Genomic DNA, 17,189 nt, shown 5'->3' with positions numbered 1-17,189 from the left:
GTTGTCCTGAAAACTCCTAGCAGCATGTACCTGAAGAAAAAACTGGCAGTAGCAGCCTTCATGTGTTAATTACACATGTGAAGCCCATTATGCAGAGAAAGGGCACCTGCTGGCAGTGCAAATGACTAGAACCTGCCCTTCCTGTGCAGTGAGTAAATTGAAGGTTCATTTCTACAGAAGATAATAGTTTTTAGATTCCTTTCCATGTATCCTCGACATAGGCACATACTTAACATTTAAATAATCTGCAGAAGAACAAACTTGCTTTAAACCTAGATGTTTCAGCTCCTAGCACTTCCCTTAAAAATGCTAGTTACCCCTGCTGGTTCCTTACTCCTGCTTCAATGCAGAGAAAACATCCCACAGAACAGTATCCCTCTTACAAAAACCACCCCAATCCGACCCCATCCCCCCAAATCACTGTGCTGAGAGCTTAAAAATATGCACTTCAAATATGGCGTAGTATGATAGAGTCAGTTGAAGTTCAATAGTTCATTTTGTTCTGAGGACTTTATAAAACGCCAAGGAGGGCAGAGGCGGGCCTGTTTCTATGTTTCAATTCGTGCTCCAAAGCACACTGAGCATCACGCTCCACCAGAAAGGCTTTTGCTAATCTCTATGCTCTGTTTTGCCAAACTTACTATCAAATACTCATTTTAGAAGAATCAGTCTCCTTGCATCACACGCTTATGCCACTAACACCACCTGTGTCTTGTCTTATTCTACTACAGACTCAGAATCCAGATCTTTTTCTACAGAAATGGCTCTCATGAAGATTTGTTTCATATTTTTTTTCGTGAACAGAGACAAATCTGAATGGCTTGTAGTTTCTTGGATCTTCTCACTTCTTCCAAAGATGTGTGCAACAGTTATTTTCCAGTCAGTGAGGACATCTGTGACTGCCAATGCCCTTCAATTATGAAGCGTGGCCTTACAATAGTATCAGGAAAGTTTATCAGCACTCTCCGATCAAACAAATCTTCTCCCACAAATTCGTAAATGTCCAGCTTACTTAAGCAGTCCGTGGCTCAATTCCTTGTGACTGTGTAATACCTGCCTCACAAAAACATTTCTGCTACACATGGAGACATGGAGACCTGGGAGGCTGGGCCTTGTCAGCAGAGACAAAGGCACTGAGTACCTCAGCCTCCTCTGTGTTCTCCATCATGCAACTGCATGGTCCTGCAGCAGCAGGTCCACATTTTCTTTGGTGTTTTCCTTTTACTTCCAGACCTGTGGAAGCCTACAGGTTAGTTACCCTTTACATCCGTCAGGCCAAGTCAAGCCAAACTGGACTTCCTAAATCCACCCCTACATGACATGGCAACGATTCCATTAACTCTAACAGGCCTTGAAGGTTTACGTTCCCTAGGCTGCCTAAGGTGAGAGAGCAGCCACTCTTCCTGGGCAAACTTCATCTCCCTGCTATGTACACAGTGGGAACAGAAAAGGGCAAATCACACAAACTCAGCAACTAACAGCTGAGCAACTAAAAAACTTGTTAATTACTCAGAGTTCTCTTCCGCCGTTCCTGTACACAGCAAAGGGAAGAGACTATGTTATGGCTGATTAGGCTGAACTGTCTGACTGTGCTAGAAGAGAAACTGAAAACTGAGAGAGCATCTTAGACAGGCTTCTGCACCACTGACCGCAGAGTCCGAGAGATAACTAATGACACACTTATCTGAAGACCACAACAGTGAATAAGGAGGCTCCTTAAGCCACATGGACACTGTGGAATCGCAGAATTCACACTGGAAGACACCTCAGAAGGTGGTCTGAGCTCCTGGTCAAAACAGGGCCAGCTGTGACAATATATGGCATCGCTCATAGGCTGTGCCAAAAACTGTAACATCATAATAATGCATACGTTTTTGAATGGTTTATAATCATTCCCCTATATAAGGTAAGAATGTCCTAGCACACACCGAGAATATTAGAAGATCACTGTAGGAAAATGAATAGCTTCCTCCCCATCCCCAACAGAAATTCAGGAAAGCAGAAAAAATAAAGTATCTTCTCCACTCTATCTTTTACTGCTAGAGTCTTAATTCATATTTTAAAATTTAACATAAATATGCTAAAAACAGATTATAAGTATAAAATAACTAAGTTGCAGCATTTCATAGTAACCACTCACATCAGTGTATTTCAGCATACTGATACACCATTACCTAATGCCATGAAAATATTTTTTTACTATGTTCACTGTTTACTTAATATATGTATGTATTTTTAGACTAACAGTTGCAGCATAAGAGGACTTAAATCTTGCAATACAGAAATGTTAAAACTGTTGTGAATCTAAATTTTATACACACACACATATATATATATAGCCTTACCAACAGTAGTCCAATAGATGTGGGGGCAGAACAGGAATGTAAACATGTTGCCAGAACATCGGGTAGAGCATAGCTGCAGACCCATGAATGCAGGCAGTTAACTGAAAAACACATATTAAAAGAAGATCATAAAATAAGACAAAAACCAAGCTTAAAAAAGTAAGGCTATAAGAAAAAAAAATAAATAATCAATTTTGTTTTTATATCAACATGCTTTATTACACAATATCCAGTGTCCCTCTTAAAATGGGTATTGGGTGGGTAAAGCATGACTGGTTTATGGTGGCTGTCATTTGGCTGACTTAGTTAAACAGCTGAGAACATGATTCATTCAACAAACAAAACCTGAAAAGAACACCCAGTGTTCTATAAAGCAACGTAAAGATGGGAATGAAAACACACAGTGAAGAAAAAAAATAGTAAAGGAAAAAAAAAAAGATCCTTGCAGTTATCATAAAAATGAACTGAAATTATAACACAACCTGAAAAATATTTGAGCTCAGGAAGGTACAACACCAGTGACATACATTTCTTAAGAATATATCATACCAAATTCAATGATTACATTTTCATTATTTAGAAGATATTTTTATCTAATTGCCCTTCACCAATCATTTGATCCACTGATTTTCTCAGTTATATTTTTAAAAACTCATTAAGAATAGTTTTGACATCAGCAGGTACAAAAAAGATCATAAATAGCAAACACAAGTGCTAGTCTACCCATGGGGAGAATCTTCACAGTGCTTTGGAGGAAATTGTGTCTCAAGCCCATTTCAAGCCATAATTGATAATTTTGAAAAGAAAATAAGCAGGATATTTGTCATATTCACTGAGGATACTAAAATGAATGTGGTGATAATCCTCAATAAAGAAATCTCTACTAAAACTATAGTCAAAATGAGGTAAGAAGGTATGAACACATACACTTGAAAAAGTATAAAATAAAAAATGAATTGTAGCATACAAATAGACACAAACTAAAAAGACAAAAAGGTGATAAGCAATCACATCCACCCTGACAGCGTTTTGCAGTTTTGAGTCTCTTTTAATGGCACTCGGTGCAAGTACTACAACGTGTCTCACTTGTTAAAACTTAATTTGAAAACAAAACTCAATGAAAACCTATCAGTTATTTCAAGGTACAGAAAAAAGATTAATTAAAGCATTTATTGCTTGTCTGGACAATAGGGAGGGGGAACACTGCTTACAAATACCTAAAAGACAAATTCTGAAGAAATGAGGTCATTGGGGTGGCCTGAAGTTGCAGAGAGATGTAACTGAGCAAAGACAAGTTGTAACATTGCTCCTAGATGCGGTTAGATCCAAAAGCAGATGACGCTTATTAGTATTGATTTTCATAGTCTAGATGAGCTAATTGTTATTTACTCCAAGCATTAAAGATTATGCGAAGGTGTGCACTAATACAGTCTCTTAAAGCTCCGTGGCAAGGAAAACCAGCTACACGCTCTGGATCTGGTGTGGCTTATGCCCAATGGCAAAGCCTTTCTGTAATTCCAATGCAATTTCTGTAAGTAACAGAACACGGTTTTCTGATTAAAACTCAGGTCATTAGGCAAAAAAATTGAAGACAGGCACATATTTTGTCTTATTTTAGTCTCTGTACAATACAGATCAGGATAAGCAATGAGAATGCACCGAGAAACACAGATTTTGGGGAGAGAATTACTGCGGTTTTCTACAGTGTTCAGATAAGAACGAGGGTGAGGTATAAGCTTCACAAGTGGGATTTTTCCAAAAGCAGAAAAGTGACTATAAAAATGAACAGAAATAGATTTTGCAATTTACAGCTCAAAATAGACACAGATATTTCAAATCGTTCAGAACCCAACACCCAGTATGCCAAGCGTCAAACCATACAGGACTAAAATTTCAGATAAAAACACACCCTTGCTGCATTGAAAAGCCAGAAGTTTAAGCTCTGCCTGGTAGCTACCCAAGTTATATTAGAATGCTTCATATTACTGTGGCTAAAATACACAAGTAAGTTCTCTGCCTGATGATGTTTTTGAGTTCTAATCATCTATATTACCTACTCACTGATAACCTAGATTGTAAAAGATTTTTAAGATTTGATGCAAGGATTTTTTTTGCAAAGGTCTTATTTATTCTTTCCTAATAGACTTTGTTTATGCATTCACTAGTTCTAGTCCTCCTTGTGACAGGTTCCCATTTTTTTTCATAGAAACAGCTCCAAGAATTGTAGCTTCTTCAAGGGAGAATGCTATCACACTCAACTTTCAAACCCAAACAGAAATTTCTAAAATTACACCTTACTCTTATGATGTATATCTTTTCTTGTGTTTCTTTTTCCAGAAACTATTTTGATCTTCCTTTCTTCATACTTCTGTACTTGCACGTTGGTGTGGAGTAATGATGCCTCTCTACATAGAAACTGTTCACTTGCTGTATGTCTGTCTCACTTACCAGGACTGCAAACAAAATCTGCGTGCATTCCTGGTTTCTGTCTTGTCTGTTACGTCCGTTTCTTGGCCTACAGCCTCCACCAAATTGAACTATAGATAATTCTGACAATCATTTTTTTGAATTAGTGACATTCATCTGCACAAATTCATCTGTACTGAGATAAATACCCACTTAAGCATCGCTACAATTTCAGTAAATTCACAAGAACTACTGATGAAATCTGGAGGCACAGTCTTGTCTGACACTTTTAATGTCCTTTAGATTTTCATTTTTGTCTCCCTTGAAAGCACTTTTGGTTCCAGTGGAACTATTAGTAACTACGATATTGGCCATTAATTTCTATGCATCTTCAAGTGTTAAGCAATCTGAAATAATATACTCTGTTCAATTCTTTGAAAGTCAATGAAAAAAGCATCCCACTACTCCCATTTGACTGAAATATTCTCAAATGATTAACATGATCTCAGATTAACAGCACCATTTATGTCATTCATATTAAAATTACACAATCATTTGTTGAGTCCTTTATTACTCTTTCCTCATGTTTGGTATTGAGCAGCTTCACCAAGGTGTCATCTAATGATATTACAGAAATCTGTTAATTCCCTGTTAATTTATTCTGTTAATTATCAAATGGATAATTTAAATAATAAAAGCCTTCTTCACTACCTTCAAAAGGGCCTGAAAATGATTTGTTTCCAACTTTTTTAATAGCTTTCCAATGTCAAATCTTAACTGCAGCAGTAATTTCTTCATCTAACAATATGCTTTCTTGTGCAGTTTCAAACACTGGAAGCTACACAACCACTCCTTTCCTTAGCACTGACTGAATTAACAGTGTTGTAAGCATCCCAGCGCTGACAATGTGCTTCCATAAATAAGAAAATGCAAGAATTGGTATTAGGTTTGAACCACAGTCCTAAGGAAAAGTACCTTCAGAATTAGACAGGGTCCAGCAAGTACTTGAACATCTGAACAAGTACCTGTTCAGTCCTTCTTCATTAGCAGGTGAACATTAGTTTATGGTCCATATGGGATGTAAATATCAGTATGTTAGAATAATTCAAGCATGGTTTAGAAACCACAAAATCTTGAATTTATTCTATATTTATGCTAAAGATTTATCTCTATCCCATTATGGTTCAACTAATCCTTATATTATTCCTACCAGAGAATATGCTCCTTTCTCAAAGATTAGATGAAAGGTATAGCCTAGTTCCAAAATGTGCAGAAGAAAAAGGTTTACTTTCCCAATGTAGTTTTTCTCTATATTCCTAAGTCCTATATGCTTTCAGTTTCCCTTCTCCAAATCAAAAAGATGTCTGAAAAAAAAACCCACCCAACCCCCCTTAAAAATTTAAATCTTACTTAAGAATTGCTTCTATAGGGTCAAATGGATTATTTCCTGGCATTATTATATAACACGGTTGCTGCCGTGGAGAACTGCACTCAGTAATCCGAAGAGGCCCCTTCCAAACCCCTTCCATTGGTTTTAAAACTCAGCAAGAAAGGATTAAACAGACATAATGCTCAACACTACAGACATCTGAGCAGAACCTGTCACTTATTTTTGAGATGTACTCCCACCTTGCTATCTGGCATGGATTCAAGAGCATACTACCACGGGTAAGCACCACTACTGTCCTTCAACTCTGCCAAGATAAGGGCTCATAAAAAAAGAAATAGCATATTTGCTCAAGACCTCACCTGATTAGTGATTGCCATATAGAAAACAAGCACTTAATAATAAGGCAGCCTGAGAAATGCCCAACTGTCAAAACTGTAGGAATCCAGCATTTTGAAATAAGATCAGTTCCACTACCTCTGCTTCCCACAGCTGTTGCTAGAGAATGCAAGAGAGCTATTTAAGAAAGACACTGAGTTACTGATTCACTTTTTGCAGTTTTACCTTGAATACTTTAAAAGCCTCATTTGACCAAATTAATCAATGGGGTTTTGTCATACACAGAAAAGTTATAAACTGATGTTGAATTACAATAGACCATTTTCCAGCGTATTCTGCTTTGTACTTACACACAGACACTGCACAGTTTTACAGAAGCAGTACGTGGCTACAGATGTGCCATATATACTGGAAAACAAATTACCACCTTTCAGGCATGTGTAAGATCATTCTGCATTACGCAGGGCTAAAAGCACAGCAAAAAGCTGAAGACTGAGTTACACAAGAATTAAACAGTGAAAGCAGAGCTGTTGTAAAAATGGTGTATGAAGGAGAAAACCTATGCTGGCAGCAGGTTGTAGGGGCAGCAACGGAGCTCTTGGGAAGGAAGAATTGGTACTTCTAGAACAGCAGTTGTAAGCCTGCTGTAGAACAAGAACAGTGCAAGCTTTTAGCTAGATTGCATCACAAGGATGTTTAGTCAGTGTTATTGATCATATGTTGTATTTTCCTAAGAACCGCAATTTCCTTTCCTCTGAGCCCTCATTCATGTCAGAAATCAATCAGGAAAGAAGAGGTTGTGTATTAGTACGTTCTGTGACATGGAAGAAGTGAAATAGCAACCTCTCAACGTCCAAGAACAAAAGACCATTCATGACAGAAAGGTATTTTTTCCTTTGTACTAACACTTACAAAATATAAAAATTATGTAAAGAAATTCACCGCAGTAAGAAGCAGCCTAACAAAAACATGATAACAATTCAAAATTTAAGGTTTTTAAGTCATCAGGCTGCATGTACACCACCTTTCTCTGATGAGAAGCAATCTGGTGCTGCTTTATCACACACAGTCAGCATTCCTTCCTGAGACGGAGCTGCACGGGCAAGTTATGATGGGAGAGAGAATACTGGATGAAAGGAAAGCTCTTCTGCCTCATTTCTGCAACTGCACAGTCCCACCTGCAGGTGGTCTTTTGCCAAACAGTTGTTCTATGCATTCTGATTCACATTGGCTTTTCATGAGTAGTTAGATCACGGAGTACTTTTTTGTGTGTGTGTGTTTAAAGTAATTGCTTTAACATTTTGAGAAATGACTTGAGTTTCCTTTTGTAGGAAAAAAAAAATCCAAGAAAACAGCAAAAAATCTTCCACGGACTCGGTATATATGGTTTATAAAGTAGCTAATAAATACAGACTCAGTTACCTCTAAATCTTATTTAAATAGCCACATTAAGGACACTTCAAATCAAAATTTGAATTTCATATGCTTTACTATAGCACAGAATGCATTCTACCATAAAAGACTTTTCTACACAAGACTGTTTAGTTTTCCCTCTTAATATTACATTTAAGCCTTAAGTATGAAGTGTGCTATGTCTCTCAAAATGAAATTAACTGCATTCCACTTTTTTGTTAAAAACACACACACACACACCCCAAAAAAACAAAAACTAAACCAAAACAAAACCACAAAGAAACCACCCCCTCTCACCACCACACCACCCTCCCTCCACTTTGAGAATTCTCAGTTTGGTACGTTTCCAGTTACAAGGTCTTGGCTTCCGCTGAGCACAGTTTGAAATAAAATAATGCAGCTTGTTCCTACTGCTGGAACATGCAGAGCAGAGCGTGCAGGCAAGGAATCGCTGGCTCTGGCCCAACACTTCAAACCTGTCTTACACTGTCACTCCAATCTTGGAGCAGTTTATATATAAAGTTGTAAGATAAGAACACACAGTATGAATACCCCTCCCTACCGAAGAACGAGACATGCTTTTATCTTGGACAGAGGCAAAAGGAAGAGGAAAAGCAGAAAGATAGGAGAGAAAACACAACCCTACTTGTGAAACGGCTCATTAAGAAAGGCAAAGTGACAGGTAAGTAATTCTTCTTCCCAGGCTCTGTCACAAAGAGAGAGATTAAACCAACCAACCACACATTTTGAAATACTTTGGATAACCATTCTCTTTCCTCTTCTCTGATAAGTTACTATTCTTTCCACTTTTTACTTTTCTGAAATAAACACTTCTTTACATCTTATTTGTTTTTATTTTAGTAGGGAGGACCTAGAACACATTTACATGTGGGATTAATTGTAAACATTTAATAATTATTAATAGGCCCCAGGAATTACTCTAACTACCACAGTTTTACCTACCTTTCAAAATTATACTGTAATACTTATTCTCATATTTAGTATGAAGTCTTACTCTCTTTCCTTTTTCCACCCCATATCAACAGATCCTTCTTACACCTTTTAATTTTTGCCTTCCATAGTATTTACAATTCCATGAAGCAGTTTTAAATCTCAAATACAAAGTAGGTCATGGTCAAACAGTAAGAGGCTAGGTAATACCACACAAAATGGACATGGAAGCTTGTATTTTAGAAAGGACCATTCAAGTACTTAGTCCATAGCACTAGAAAGCAACATTTATTAAACCATCTTATGCTTATCATTTATAAAGGAAAGCAATCAATACCCATTAACAGAGCAAACAGAATGAAAACTTAACATTTTCTTTTATAAAGAAAATCACAATATTATTGACTGATAAACCTTCAAATGCATAACACAAAACTTTGAACTAAATCAGGCTTGTGCTTGGTTTTGATGTGCAGTCATTTTTTAGAAGAGAGCACTCTAGAGTGTTCAGTACCTTTTATCTCTCAGATCCTTGATGGAGTCTAAACAGCATTAAGACTAAACTTTATCAAACAAAACTGCAACAAAAAATCATGGATTGTCAATGTATTTTAGCCCACTCCTTGGGTCCATCCACAGAAGGTCACTAGAACATCCATCTGACAGTATCATTTATCCTTTTTTTTTTTCTGTCAATAAATTACGAAAAAGGGACTTCACTGTGGCATAAATATTAGTACATTTATGTACCAACAACCCCCCAGGGAATACTGGATCAAAAAAACCTTTCTCATTTTAATGTTAGAAGCCAACAGAAGTTCAGTAAAGTCATCACCTAGAACCACAGAACTGAGCTGAGGTTGCATAGCTGAGGTTGGAAGGGGCCCTGGATATCATCAAATCTGACCCCAACTGCCCTGCTCAAAGCATCATCAGCTGGAGCTGTTTGCTAAGGGCATTGCTCAGTCAGGTTTTAAATATCTCCAAGGACACAGACTCTGCAGCACCTCTGGCCTCTTTTCACAGGCCAAGTACATTCATGCATTTATTGCTTTTATACATTAAAAATATTTTTTTCTTAAAAAAATAAATTCTAGTATTCTGAATGGCTAGAGGCACATCAGTATATGCTTCAGTATCTTTTTCTAGAATTCTAGACCACCCCACGCCAATAAGTTTAATTATATAGATACTAATGATTATGGTTATATTTAAACATAAAAGCAGAGCTTTATCTCTGCTACCAAGTCCTTCACCAAGCAGAGGATTTCACACAAGTTTCTGTGTGTTCATTTGTATAGGAAGACCAACTTCAATACTGTATTTTAGTGGGAAGTTATATCTATTGTTCTTCACATTCTAGATATTTCAAGTTATTGCCTACGTATGACTGTCATTCTAAAAAAAATACTTCGCATAGAAGAAATTCTGCAGTTTACTTACAGTGCTGAGCTTACTACAACAAATGAGGATGCGGCGTTCATACAGCATACTGGCGTAGAGATGGAGCATGTTGTTGACGTCAACTGCTACAAAATACTCTGTCAGGTTTCTCTAGGAAGAGAGAGAAAATTTTTGATTCATGGTATTACAAAAACAAGTGCCTTTAAAACAAACAAACAAAAGCAGATTTCCTCTTGTTCTGCTACATCTATTAAGTGGCTATGCACTCAGTAGGTCATCTTGTGTCAGAGCAGTATTTAACTGCGGTTTCTTTCCCCTAACTTTTTGGGGAGCTGAGTCTTGGATTAATAAAACTGATGATGTTTCATACACAGCTTCTAAAATACAAGATACTTCTCAGAGAAAAAATAGGTCTTGTCACTTCTACAGAAACTTCAAAGCCACCTGACGAGGTACAAAACTCATGTTCTAATATGACACTTCTAATATGGCAAATTCAAGTTCATTAAGGAAAACAATCTAAGCCCAGTCTATGCCAGAACAATTCTGATCACAGGAAATACATGCTGCCATGTAACACAAGCTAAGAACAGTTACACAGGTCATCTGATCTCCTCATTTGTACACTCAACATTCAAACATCCAATTTTACCTGAGTGACCAATATGCTTATATAGTCTAAAAAATAATTGCAGCACAAGAATATTGTAAACAAAGTTCGTGTGCAAACTGCCGCTAAGGCACAGACAGAAAGACCAGGACAGAAGCAACAAAGGCTACTAAAAATTTACACGCACACTTCCTGAGCAGCAGAGGTTTCTTCCACTGTGTTTTTGTTGCTCAGAAACAGTAAAAAGTACCTATGTAAAAATTACTGTAAGTGACTGTAATTCAAAAAAACAAGAGAAGGAAAGCAAGTGACACAAGAGACTATGGTCAGTTCATCCCATGCACCTTCCCATCAGCCAGCAGTGCTACCCATGCACCATTATCAAAGTAATAACCCTTGCACACGCTGCAGTGGCATGAATCAGTATTATTTTCTAAAGAATTAAGATGTTTTCTAAGAACTAGCAGAATAAATACTTAGGAATGCAATCCTAAAATCTTTACCAACAAGACTAGGAAGCTACAAGGTAGATAACCTAACCAAAATGTTAACACGTTCTCCTAAAATAAGGGGCTTTTCTGCCTCACAGTGCAAGACAAACAAAGAAGGTCTTTTGTTTACAGAGGGTACTTTCACTTCTTAAAACACAGAAATTAAAGAGGGCAGTGGTGGTGGGAATATTAACACATACAAAAAATGCTGAATTAGGGAATTTGTTTCCAAGTAGCTTATGGGTACGAAAGGGTTGCTATATGATAAAGACAGCCTTATACAAAAAGCACATGTGAGAGCAAAACTGGATTAGTCATGAATCCAAGCGCAATCTTAATCATCATTAAATAAAAAAGCGCAGAAAAGCAAAAAGCAAATATGATTTAGAAACTTAAAGAAGCTCAACAAAGCCCATTAGCACTTTTGACAGATCCAAAGATAACTCTAAAACCACCAATACTTGGCCTGAGAAGTCTGCCAAGATGCTTCATACTGTGCAGAAATATGTTCCACAGCTTGCCATCCAAACACAAAGAGCTGAAGAAAAATTAAGCATTGTATTTGGAAGACTTTTGTACCAGCATCTAGATGGGGGAAAAATATACTCACTACAGTTAGCTTCAGACATTAATATAAAACAATCATTCAGGTTTGTTACAGAAGACCAATAGCACCAGACAGGTATATTCAAAAATAAAAAAAAAAAAACAACAAACAACAGCCAACACATTTTGCCAAAAACCTATTAAACTATCATGTACTTTTTCTGTATTTCTCATCCCATCTGTGCTGATTAGCATGATATTTTTGTCTAAACATAAGCTGTCTTCTCTACGTTTCTTCTTCCCCCTCTCACCCATCTTTCCACGACGCCAAAACACAGTGCATGACGACACAATTACTGCAAATAGTGTGAATTAAAAGAATTTTCAAGTAGCACTGAACTCCCTCTGATGCCACCCAAATTAAGGGCATGACAAAAGGAACACTTTATCTCTACATTCTGCCCAAAGAAGTAGACGTGCATGTGTGTGTACGTGTTTATAAGGCAAAAGTATCGACTAGCGAGAGGGAAAACAGACACAGGGAATGGATTTGCAATTATTCTTTCAAGTTTACTGAAAGTGGCTTTGACACAGAAACGTACTTTCAGATGGAAAGATTTATAAGGTTTTAGTCTTCTCTGCTCTCAGAAATTTGCCAACAACACCTGCGAAGCATGTGGGCTGCATGGTAATATATTGATACTAAGGAAATTCACGTGTTAGCTCTAAGTTTTATTTATAAGAAAGCTGTCATCTTTGAAGATGAAATTGGGACTTACACATGTATTTTGAAAGACATGTCTCGTAAGTGACAAAACCATGAATGAGTTAAATAAATACAAATGAAAGTGTTCCAATTTGCAGTATAATTGTTGTGTATTTTGTGTCTAGGATTTAAACCTTTCTTGAGAGAGTAAAGAGTGGGATTTTCATAATAAAATATGGGAACTGGTAATCCCCACTCCTCTCAAAATTCAGAAGGAATGGCTACAAAATTCCCTTCTGTTCCTTTGCAAGTTAATTTCTAGATCAATCATCTATTTCATCATTTGCTATTTAATACCAGTAAATGCACATGCACATTGACTTCTGAGATCAAAAATATTCTTCTCTTCCTCTGTCATCCAATGAAGAACTTTTCATTGAAGGAACAAAAGAATGAGCTCTCTCCTCTGCAAAGAAAGAGGGAAGCTCGAACATACTAAGAACGTGTATTACACTACACATATTTTAGGCTGCTGTTGAAAGGCACTTACATGACTTCAGTAAATTTCTTATTAGGACAAGTCATTAGAAGGAGACAGGTTTCCTTCTCCATCCTCTCACTGGAAATCCCTGATCTTATTTAGAAATTTATTTACTTTGAAAGATTACACATGCAAAATCTAACATGGATTAGGTCATTTGTTATGCAGTCAATATACTTTTATAATGCCATGCAGCTGTTCCAGAGACCAAAATAATGAAGACAATAGACTTTAGAAAATTGTGTAAATATAGAAATGAAAAATTTACGGGACAAAATAAGGAAAACTGGCATCAAAAGATATACATCATAATGAGTGAAAAAACAGGCAGTCTGTTGAGTAACATCACCACCAAGAATATTTCATCATCCCTGGAAGCGTTCATGGCCAGGCTGGATGGGGCTTTGAGCAACCTGCTCTAGTGGAAGGTGTCCCTGCCCACAGCAGGGGGTTGGAATTAGATGATCTTTAAGGTCCCTTCCAACCCAAACCATACTATGACTCTATGGTCATCTCAGACTGCTAATGTACCTGTTAATTCTGAAATAGAACACACACTACTGGGAAATGTATACACTTGCACTGTATTTCCTGCACTGAACTCAATATCTTTCTAAAGTCACAATGCATTTACAAATATATAACTTAAATGTTTTGAAAAAGTGAATGCTTAGCTGCTACATCAAGGTGTCTATGCTGAATGTTTTGTGGCTCATGAAACACACTGGTCTGACACAAAGTCAGATAACTGCAACAAGCACGTTAACATTCCAAACAGAGCTCTCTGTAGGTCTCCATTCATTACATACAACTTCAGTATGTATACCAAAACTTGCTAATATATGTTTTAAAATGTAATTACTGATATGTAGAATTTTGAATAAAGCAGGCCAAATTGATTAAAATCCATGGAGATTTATGCTCATTTAACATCCTTGTACTATTACATCATATGCTGCAATTCTACATGAAAGTTACATTAATGGACAGATAAAATTCTCATAATGAATTATGTGATATTTAAATACATAAAAATATACCTGAGAAATAAAAGATGATGAACTGCAACAACAGTTAGACCAATGGATTTGATTTTTAATATTTTTCTTTCTTACAACGAGCCCTATCTTTTTAAACTAGGGTGTGCAAATATGGGTATAGATATGTGTTATCTGAATGAAATGTTCTGCCAGTTCTATTCCCAGAGGTGCCCCAGTTCACCCCAGACGCTGCTGAGAGTCCATCCTTCACAGTGTCATCAGGGCAAGGGATACCTACAGTGAAACAGTCATGTTCTCTCTGAGGCACATCAGCACCACTCAATGATTCAAAGAGGACGCTTTTTAGCATCACATGGCACTCCTTCCCATGAAGGCTGAACATTCAGCTTTCAAAGGGTTTCCAACTCCTTCTGGCCCAAGGCCTCTGCTTTTATAACAGCCTTTGATTCATGAGCATTCATCACGTCTCCTGCTCAAATGTTTTGGGAAGCTGACTCATACCTTTGAATATAGAGCGAACATCACGAGCAGACATAACCAACAGAGCATAAATACAGCTATACTTTGTGAAGCCTTCACTGTGTAGTGTGTATGTTATTAAGCTGCTCTGTACCAGTTAAAAAAGGCACAAGCCAGAAGACCTACTTTTAAACCCTGTCACTGGTTACTTACCATTACTAGCTCACTTCTCTCTGCCCTCTAATTTACCAGCCTGTACACTGGAAATGAACTTCATTCTTACTCTCCAGGTGATTTGAGACTTATCAAAAAAAAAAACTGTTAAAGTTTGAGATTATTAGCATAAAAGAGATTAATGCAAAATATTACCCCTATAAACAAGTAACCATGTCTGGATTAGGACAGAGAATACACTAGATTGATAGCTGGTTTAGATTTAGGAACTGACTCTGGAATTACCTCTAATGTATCGTATTTCTGTCTTAGAGCAAAACCCACATCTATTGAGTTCACTGAGAGGATACTTGTCAGCACAAAAAGTCTACAACAGAGAAAAGCTAGCAACAACATTTTTAAACGAAAATAAAAAGCCCCAAGTATAATCTGTTATACAAACCATCTACAAATGAGAAATAATGTCTTGATGATTCCCTTTTCTTTCTTTCATGCCATAAACTGAGGTTCATGGTGCTAAGACAGACCTCAAAATACTCAAGGAAGAAAACTGAGATGTCAGACATAGAAAATTGGCTAAGAGACATGGCAGGAGCATATTAAAGAATATCTAAGAGAAGCAAATGCCAGCACTGTCTTCCCACAGGCCTATCATCTGGTTAGAAATCTGAGGCATGCTGAAAAGCATACAAGACAGTTTTGTGATGCTTAAAAAGTCTCAGGAAAAGCGGCCCTAAATAAACAGGCATGTTTAACATTTTCAGAAAACTACCTAACAAACAGACTATATTTACTGGTCTCCTATGTCATTCTTTCAGAAAGGTCTCGCTGTATGACTAGCAGATCTGTTGGTTGTTTTTTTTTGTCCATATCAATTTATCAATTAGTACTTCATCCTTAATAAGTTTCAACTTTAAATCACAAATACAAACTTTTGAATGCCGTGGTATAAATATGATACAGAAGGAAGATGTTAACATGAAGAAAGAATGACAGCCTGAGCAGTTCCAGCCAATAACATAGCTTTGAAGCAGCAGAAGAGCCTATAAACCTACATGTTCCTCTGAATCAATACAAAATGTTTTAAGTAAGGATATATGATATCTGAATTCTGACAGCATCTTGAAGAACAAGCCAAGTTAATACCAAATTGGTATTTGATCCTCCCTAATTATTAGTAATATAGATGTTTGAAACATTGAATTCTTCCACTGAAGATACTGAGTATCTAGATTATATCCTTGATTGATTTTAATAAGACTACTTTAATAAATAAAAAATAATATTAAAAAAAAAAACAATAAAATATTGTTCTGAAACATTTTTTAAATAAAAATTATTTCAAACCAGTATGTTCTAACAGGTCACAATAATTGCTTTCCAAATTTAGTTTTTAATTTCAGCTTCTAACATATCAAGAAAACCAACAAGACTATGGAAACAGCATGAAGTCAAAAAGTAGAGAACAAAACTTGAGTCTGGATGCAGAAGATAAAAATTATAAATGTGAAATCATTCAACTTATTCTCGTCATCTTCTTGATAAAGGGATTAAATTCCTTTCTATCCAAATTCTACATTTTTATATAAAGGAGGACTCATGTAGTACTCACATAAATGGTAACCAAAACTGTCTTAGGATTATTTTCAAGAATAATTCATAGACTTGTTGTAAAGAGCTATCTGTCATGCAAATTAACACCACCATTTTTCTCTGAAATTATTTTGAAACACCACAATACCTTCACATACAGACAGTTACCAAATCCATGTTCTTTGCAAATTTTGAGCAGGCTAGAACTATAGATGTATAATTTAAATTTTCTCACTTATTAGGACCAAGAAATTATGGAGGCAGTAATAATAGTGATAATAATAAATGGCTTCATACTTTTTGTATAACTACCTCAACTTACAGCTTAAGATAATTATTCTGTCAATTTCCCAGTCATGGGTCAAATTTGGTCATTTGATATCTTTGCTTAATTTGAACGGCAAATATTAAAAACTCTCCTCTGTTACAATGTACTTCAAGAGGCCTTTTACTCATGTACTTCTGCAGCTGGAAACACAATTCTCCCCCAGACACCCTACTTAGTATAAATTAGCCACTTAAAATCTACTTCAACAACCAGCAATATTTTACAGAATACAATGCGTTACCAGGCCAAACAGAGGTAACACTAGTAATTTATTTTACTGCTGATATTAAAATGAAATGGCAAAGTGCCTGGTCCTCTACAGTACTCACATTTTCAGGTATACTAGGAAGCTCTCTGATGTCAGGCACAGTAAAGTAGGAGTGCTATAAAAGAAGAGCAGAGAGTGATTATTTTGATACTGTCAAAAGCAATCTAAATTTATCGCTTCGTATTAGTAAGAGCAGTAATAGTAGTTGCTCAGCTAAGTAAAAATGA

At 36.6% G+C, this 17,189-nt stretch overlaps 1 protein-coding gene across 6 annotated transcripts in view; it reads right to left on the bottom strand.

Moving 5' to 3' along the window:
- Positions 1–17,189, bottom strand: part of DENND1A (DENN domain containing 1A) — a 201,384-nt gene that overhangs the window by 102,057 nt on the left and 82,138 nt on the right. For all 6 annotated transcript variants that reach the window (XM_035555442.2, XM_035555440.2, XM_035555441.2 and 3 more), the window contains 3 exons: positions 17,024–17,077; positions 10,285–10,395; positions 2,346–2,446 (listed from right to left, as the gene is read on the bottom strand). In XM_035555442.2, the coding sequence (XP_035411335.1) occupies positions 2,346–2,446; positions 10,285–10,395; positions 17,024–17,077 (266 nt within the window). The remainder of the gene's footprint in view (positions 1–2,345; positions 2,447–10,284; positions 10,396–17,023; positions 17,078–17,189) is intronic.

Source organism: Cygnus atratus, chromosome 19, assembly GCF_013377495.2.
Source record: "Cygnus atratus isolate AKBS03 ecotype Queensland, Australia chromosome 19, CAtr_DNAZoo_HiC_assembly, whole genome shotgun sequence".
NCBI classification, from domain to species: domain Eukaryota; kingdom Metazoa; phylum Chordata; class Aves; order Anseriformes; family Anatidae; genus Cygnus; species Cygnus atratus.
This window is presented reverse-complemented; position numbering and strand designations above follow the sequence as displayed.